At 39.8% G+C, this 8,204-nt stretch overlaps 1 protein-coding gene across 1 annotated transcript; it reads right to left on the minus strand.

Annotated features, from left to right (window-relative positions):
* Positions 1 to 915: 915 nt before the first annotated feature.
* On the minus strand, positions 916 to 5,451 carry hcar1-3 (hydroxycarboxylic acid receptor 1-3). Its single transcript, XM_035664220.1, has 2 exons — positions 5,118 to 5,451; positions 916 to 3,125 (listed from the first exon to the last, which is right to left on the minus strand). Exon 2 carries the CDS (start codon positions 3,059 to 3,061, stop codon positions 2,045 to 2,047), a length of 1,017 nt encoding a protein of 338 aa, XP_035520113.1. The 5' UTR covers positions 3,062 to 3,125; positions 5,118 to 5,451; the 3' UTR covers positions 916 to 2,044.
* Between the last annotated feature and the right edge of the window lie 2,753 nt (positions 5,452 to 8,204).

The following is an 8,204-nucleotide window of genomic DNA, read 5'->3' on the forward strand; positions in this document are numbered from 1 at the left end:
CTATCTATCTATCTATCTGACTGTGTGTGTCTGTTTTCTTCTGCTTTGTTAATGTGTTCATGGTTGTTGTGTTCATGTGCTCAGTGTACAGCTGAAGTTCACTATGCAGAAACATTTTAGTCTAAGAAGGCGATAAAGTATCTATAATTAACATTTATGATATTTTCATATTAAACATCTCTTACTTGTGGAAGGAAAATAGTTAAAAGCACATCACTCTGAAAAAGGCCACACATACATACATCAACACATATATCACCTACATTATTATATTTGTATATACACAATATATTGTAGAATAATAGAATAAAAAAGTCAAACATTTTCTCTTGAATAAAATGGTGGCAGGATTATTATTATTGCTCCACCTGTATTCTGTACATACTGTAAATTGTATACGTATTATATACCCTGACACACATATTGGTAAAAATTAGACAATAAGTTACTTGTTTTCATTGTAGACCTAGTTTTTATCTCTTTTTTTTTACTGTATGTATTTGCTCTGTGGACTATTGTTGATTGTTCACAGAGGGTTATTATCCTGGCTGGGTTTTATTGATACATAAATATGGGTGTGGTTTCAAGTTTTTCAAACTTAACTGTTTATTCATAACCTCTGACTGGCTTAGCAATGCAGATATAAGCTGAAATGTTTATATAATCCTACACAGTTTGTAAATGTTCTGCACATTTCCACATAACCTTACCTTTCAACTGTCCACAAACAAATAATGAAAATAAAAAAGAAATCTTTATCTTATCCCTTCATTATCATAAACACCTCTGAGAACAGCATCAGATAGATATTATATATAGAAAGAAACAGCCAACAAATTAACACACATTTAAGTTTTCCTGCTTTTATTCATGTATTTTATACAGTTTGAGCATAAATATTGTACATTGCAGTGACTCCACTGTATTTATTACACTGTTATACACACTCCTGCAACATTCATCAACACACTCAGACTGAAGTATAAAACACATACTGGAGTTTAAATATTTAACATTTGAAAGAAAATGAATATAACATTCTTATGTATGTTTTCATTAGTGTATCATCTGAAAATAAGAATTGTTGTGTTTTCTTTACATTAAGCTGTTATTATCTACAAAGAGTCTGCCATGTTGCACAAACACTGGATCGAGATAGGGAATTTCACATTTATCATTGTTTCTCCTACACGCTTGGAAGGCTGAGCTGTATTCTAATGGTTGCATTGTGCAACTTCACCACTAGATGCCACTAAATCCTACACACTGGACCATTAAACAGGTTGGCAGCAGTGTTAGGATTAACGCATTATAAAGTTACATGTTACTGTAATTCCACTACTTTTGGCGGCAACTAGTAATGTAACTAATTATTGTTTACACATTAAATTCAATTTAAATGGGCTCGTTAGTCGTTACTGTGTGAACACAGTGAAAAACTGCAGAAGACGGCAGACAAACACAACGTATCCGAGTGTATCTCGTTGACTTTCCAGTTTATGATCTAACGTCATTAGTGATTATTTAAATCGTGGATGTATAAAGAGAGAACTCGAGGCAGCGTTGGAAAGCTGCTCAGTGGCGTGTGAAGCCAAAAAAGCCTCTACTGCGCGGGCTCTACAGTGGCCCTAATTTCCTGTTTAGCCTTTTGCTAACTTGAATGGAGATAAATAACTTAATCTTTTAGATATTCTAGACTTTCAAAATGGCATTTCACAGGCGGTTGTGCTGCTCTTCTTTCACACTGTAACTTTATGGGCTGTACTTACATGGTTCGGCCACTATGTCAAAGCCTGGCGCTCTTCCTGGGGGCTTGGTTTACATCTGCATGGGTTTTGGTTGCTGCCCTCTGGTGGTCGGGAGTATTAATAACTAAACAATATATATAATATAACAGTACAAGAGCACAGAAGCAGACGTGAAGCAGAGAAACGTATCTTTAGTAACTGACTAACTTTTAGTAACAGTAACTAATTACTATTTTTCAGTAACTTTCCCAGCACTTGTTATACCATCAGAGTGGCTCAGCATCTTCCTCAAGGCATCAATAATTTGATAGTTTCTGCTGTTCATCAGTCACTGTGTTGTCTGCTCTGACATTCTTCTTCACAGAGCCCAGGTGGCTGAAGAAGCTCTTGAAGGCATCACGAAACACGGAGCTACAGAAAGTGTAGATGACAGGGTCCAGAGCGCTGTTGAAGTAGGTGAAGCCGATGCACAGGACAAATAGCCGGGTGATCTGATTGTAGGACGTGCAGTCCTCTGGGTGGAAATATTTGATGTACATGCCGCCGATGCCTGTGAGGACGCTGGGCATGAAGCAGACGGTGAACACCAAAGTAATCACCCCAACTGCTAGGATGGCCTTCCGTACCTTCTTCTGCCCGCCCACCTGCCGCTTGAGCAGGTAGCAGGTAATCCGGGCTGAGCAGAACAGCAACAAGAACCAGGGCAGCAAGAACTCTGCAATGAAGGCCACGTAGTGCACTTTTATCGCCCAATGGACTTCAGTGTAGGAGCTGAAGCTGCGACACAGGGAGATGTTGCCATTCTGGTGGAGGAGGTTGATGGTCAACAGCGGAATCCGAAGGGTGGTCACAAGCATCCAAATCAGGCCTGCGAGCCAGGCCGACTGAGTTAAAGTAATCCGGCTGACACAGTGAAGCGGATGGACCACTTTGAAGTAGCGATCCACTGCCACGGCTGTCATGAATGCAATGCTGGCAGAGCGATTGACAGACAGCATGAAGAGGTTAATGCGGCACCAGGCTTGTCCAAACACCCAGTTCTCCCCTCGGAGGTTGGCGTCGATGCGGAAGGGCACGCTCATGAGGAGCACGAAGTCAGCCAGAACCAGGTTGAAGAGGAAGAGAGTGTGGGGTTTCCAATATTTCATGCGGAAACAGAAAATGCACAAAGCCACAATATTTGCTGGCAGGCCCACGACCATCTCCAGGATCATCAAAACACGCTGGAACAGAGTTACAAAATCTTCTGTGGACGACATTAAACAGTGCATCGAAGTTGTATTCGTCCCCATGGTGGCACCAGTCGAATTCATTTCAGCTACGAACGCAGTCCGATCTCTCTGGTTAATCAACTGCTCCTTATTTTAAGAAGATCCTCTGTTTAAGAGAAGAGAAGGAGAGAGGAAAATGTTGTTATTTTATAGATCAAACAGCTAAAGCAAAGGTTTGACATTTTAGTGAATACATGTAACCGATGCTTTGTTTCAATAGTCGCTCAATATGCATTTGTTGACTTTCCCTCGACTTCCTAACAACACATTAGTGTAATTGTGCCAGAGTTAATGAGCTAATTGTCAAACTCAGACACCAAACTCAGATCAAGCTGTCAAACTAGGCAGTGCAGATCAGATATGGATCCAGATTCTGTTACTGCGTTGACTATTTCTCTTCAGAAACATACTTTAGTGGACTGTTTATCTGGAATACAACAACTGGAACTTTTAATAAAGCAGCCTGTGTGTTGCAGCACTTATTCCCAAAGGCTCTGATGTACTGTGACATGTCATCTGTACATTGCTTTGAGCCAAAGCAACAGCCAAATGAATATATGTAAATGTAAGTACTCGTATTCGCTTTCTTGCCAAGAGTGAGATGAGAAGACTGATACCACTCTAATATAGTTAATATGAAGCTACAGCCAGCGGCCAGTTAGCTTAGCCTGGCATTAAGACTGGAAACAGTGGGAAACAACTAGCCTGTCTCTCAGAAGGTAACAAAATCCACATGCCAACAACCTCGAAACCTCATTAGTTAACATGCAATATTTCAGTGTAAAAACAGCAAGTTACTACAGCTTATGTGCAGGACTCTTTGGACTTTCTCCTTGTCATTCTTGTCATTACTGTGAGGTTGCCAAACAGCCAGCAGAAATCCACCTACCAGCTTAAAGCCAGGCTCAGACTGCAGGAGTTTTGGGGACATGAGGTGGAGCATTGCTCCCTCTGGGTGTGATGCATCATTATTTTCAAATGCTGTAAGTGTGTGCATGCTTGAGATTATCCAAGAAAATCTGAAAAGTTTCACCTCATGTGTAACCCAATCTCAAAATTGGTTAGGATTTTAAAACTCCTGTAGTCTGAGTCCAGCTCCAGAGTCCAGCTCCAGAGTGGCTGGTCAGCAGATTTAGTTTGGACAGAGCCAGGCTAGCTGTTTCCACCTATATCCAGTCTTTCTGCTATGCTATGCTAACAGGCTTCTGGCTGCAGTTTCGTATTTATCACACAGACATGAGAGTGGTATCAATCTTCCTATATATGCGTATTTCCTCAAATGTCAAACTATTTGTTTAAGAAAAGGAACCATGGACCACGGAGCGGATTTCAGATTGGTCTGGTCCATCAGCACCGCAGTATCACAGAGAACGGTTCATTAATAAGTTAATTTTCGTAATTATTTGACATGTTTGATAGTTGGTAGGGCTCTGGCCCAACTGCATGGAGCTATTATTGAAGCAAAACTATTTACAAATGTGAGTGGAGAGTAAATGCAGACATACATATTAATGGCTGAGCAGTCTCAAGTATTTGCTCCAAGAGTTTAAAATTCAGACAGTTTGTGACTTTTGCGACACTTCTGCTGTGGCAGATCTGCAAACACGTGTGCAGATTTGTGTGTGTAGAGATATTTGTCCACATTTACAAATCCGATTACGCACACACAGATTGAGACACAGTGACACAACTCTCCACACACATTTATGAATAGTTATGCTACAATAATAGCTCCATACTATGGGCTCTACCGGTTTCACAGCCATTGAAATGAAGGATGTTTCCCATGTGCTATATCTTAAAAACAAAGATAATTTAGACTTTTCCAAATGATAGTGTGTCATTTTCTAACTGAGAAAGCATAGAGTGACATTTATGCCAAAGTTAGTTTCTTAAAACACGTTCGTTCAGGACTTTAACAATATTTAATTAAAGGTGTGAAACTGTAGTTGACTGAAGTTTGCTGTTTCATGTCTGTTTATATATTATGAAATACTGTATAGTGCAACTGCCTTCCTAATGCATTGTTAGTGCTGAGATACAGTCAGATATGATCAGCCATACAGAAAACTGAAAAAGTTAAAATTTCAGCACTCACCTGAAGTCAACACTGAAACCCTCGATCTCCTTTAAAAGACCTAAACACCTTCTTTTTGAGAGGTCAGAGTCATCTCATTGTTCATTCCGCAGACGAGGACAAAAACATGAACAAATTCCTCAAAAAGTGAAAGTGATCTGGTGAGATGAGACCTGCTCGCAGTATAAAAGCTGGCGTCCTCCGTGGGCTTGTCACAACATGAGGGTAATGATGGTTCCAGAGAATCTGTGAGACAATCACTTCTGGTATCTTAGTTTATCAGAGTTTATGTAACCATCCATAAAATGATCTTCATCACTTTATCACATTCTTTTGCTACTTGTTAGGCTTAAGTACCTTTATGTCACATTCATTGTCCTATTATTTATGGTTTATGGTTCTTGTTTTGATCAGGTTCATTTACATGCAAGTTCCCTCTATTGTCTTGTGTCGTGTCACGTATGTTCTCATGTTGGTCACTTGTATTGCAGTTTAAAACATAAATATAGTCTGCAGTGGTCTGGTCCCTTTCTGTCTCAAATCAGTTCGTCACATCAAATTTATGGACTGATTTTATGACATTTCACTTTATCTAATCTTGAATCTTCTCATTTCATTTAAACATATCTCTTCTACCTCAGATCAGCTCATTTTACCCAGTTTTAACGGACCTTATCACATTCCTCCTGATCATATTTCACTTCCTCCAGGAAGATGCGATTAAGGCAATTTCAGTCAATCCAATTGAATTCTGCACAACCTTTCCGCAATTTTGACCAATTGCTGTAGTTTCCTGAGCCAAATTTCACCAAGGAGCAAACTCACTTTGCAATTTTCTCCTACAATATCAAAAAAATATCCTAAAAACAACATGCAGTTTTTGCATCACAATTCTTTTTTAAAAACCTTCTGATTAATCAGGCATTTTAGGCATTGGCTTTGGAGTTACTGATAGTTTGACTTTTCCATCTCACCTCGAGTTCTCATACAGGTCCATCTCATCTGCTCAGATTTCATTCTCTCTCCTAACATCTCATTAACTTTATTTGTAAAGCACAGTCTTACAAAGAATTTACAATAAAGAATAAGAAAAGCAATATATGAGGTAAAAAAAACAGGGAACATTGTGTAATGGTATTTTGAAAAATAGGGATATAAAGGATAAAACAGATTCAGCCTAATTTCCTCAGGTAGGCCGTTCCAAAGTACAGATGCTCTAATAGAGACAGTCTCCTTAGTCTTGATCCTGGACTGTGGAACCACCAAAAGGTCCTTTCCTTAGGATCGTAGGTTGTGTTTTGGCTCATAAAGAGTTAAAAGGTTAGAAATATAACTGGGGGCTAGACCTTTCTGAGCTCTAAAAGGAATCAGTAAGATCAATTCTACATCCTGCTGGTAGTCGGTGCAGATGGTCTCTATGTTTAGTTCTATAGTTGGAGACATGAGATTTTTTTGACTCAGGCAGGTAGAGAGAGAGCTGCAGTATTTCAGATGTGATGAAATAAAAGCATGAATTACTTTCTTTAGATCAGCACGGATAAAAAAGAGACAGGATGAAAATTGAGTCGGAGGAGGCAGGAAGCTCATCACATCTGATCTTCTCTCAACTAAACTCATCACATTTCAATTCATCAGATCTTTGTTCATCTCAGTTCAGTTCGGGTTCCTTCAGTTCACCACAGCCGACTGACTCCACACTGATGAAGAGGGACCTGTAAAAGGGCAACGAGTGCAGGCTCACAGTGCTTCCTGAGAGAGAGAACGCTAATTTCCCTAACTAAACTTTGTTTGGTGTTAATTTATTACACAACAATGCAAAACACACACACACACACACAGAGAAAGTCAGCCCAGCTCACCGGTGTGTGAACAGTCCGACCTTTGTCAGCTCGATAACTTTATGGTCAGTGACTCCTATACAGCGAAGCAGTCCCCCCTTCCCAGCCCTAAAGGTGTGTTTGCTAGTATCACTGGACTCTGATCTAAAGGTCCGCCATTCATCTAACTGTTTTATTAGAGTACAGGCAAAACAAACACACAGGACCCTGCAGTGGCACCGTGTGAGGACCGACATCTGCTCCAGAGACTCTTTATAGGTACAGTGTGCGCTGTGCATGTGTCAAACTACCGGCAGAGGTCTGCATCCATGTTTATATTTATACAGTATGTGTGTGTTGGCAGCTTTCTCTGCACAAGTCTGGCTGTTGGTGCTTAATCAGTGAATTCTAGTTACCCATTTTTATAATTGCAGATGAATGACTAATAGCAGTTTTTATTAGGTGTCATAAATCTCTTTACTGCAGCCAAATCAACAGTCAACAATTTACAGAGAGGCGTTAACGTTAACGCATGTTATTATATAACGATATTTCAATATTACAGTACATTACAAATATGGCATTTATTTTATCAAACCATTAAATCATGCAAAGCTCACATATAATATGATTATGGAAATACAATGCAATTAAAAAACATGGTGTATAGCTGTACAAAGGCACATATCTCAACATGCTGACCTGGAACACGACTCACTAATGTGATGTTCTAACTTACTTTTTATTATCAAAACAGATTCAAAAGCAAAAAATATTCAGTTTTATTTACCGATAATTCGGTACAAACATTTACATAAATCATAAGTCTCAAATATGGCTGTGCAAATGTACAAAACATAGACTGCTGGTGTGCCGGAACAAACATTTGAAAGCTATTCTTCCTTCTATCATTTTAGGTAGCTTCCCCGACACACCTTTCTGATAACCCCCACGCTTGCCCTCCATAAGAAACATATTTGCACTCTTTCTTTACGTGTAAAAGAAGCCATTCATGCAGCCACACTCTCCCACTGTGGGATCAATACTTTTATTGATACTACATGCACACACACACACACACACACTGCTTCTCTTCCTCAGGTGGTCCAGGTCTGCTACCGGGGTCTGTCCCTTATTGGTTCACGACCTCAGCCTGTGACAGAGACATCACTGTCTCACTCTGATAACATGGAGCCGCTTAATGTTTAGCCCAAGATCCACACACATACATACACACACACACACACACACACACACACACACACACACAGGGAAGCAGAGGGATTACAAA

The sequence above is a fragment of the Morone saxatilis genome, unplaced genomic scaffold (assembly GCF_004916995.1).
Source record: "Morone saxatilis isolate NCDOM2014 unplaced genomic scaffold, NCSU_SB_2.0 Contig19, whole genome shotgun sequence".
In the NCBI taxonomy this organism is placed as follows: Eukaryota; Metazoa; Chordata; class Actinopteri; family Moronidae; genus Morone; species Morone saxatilis.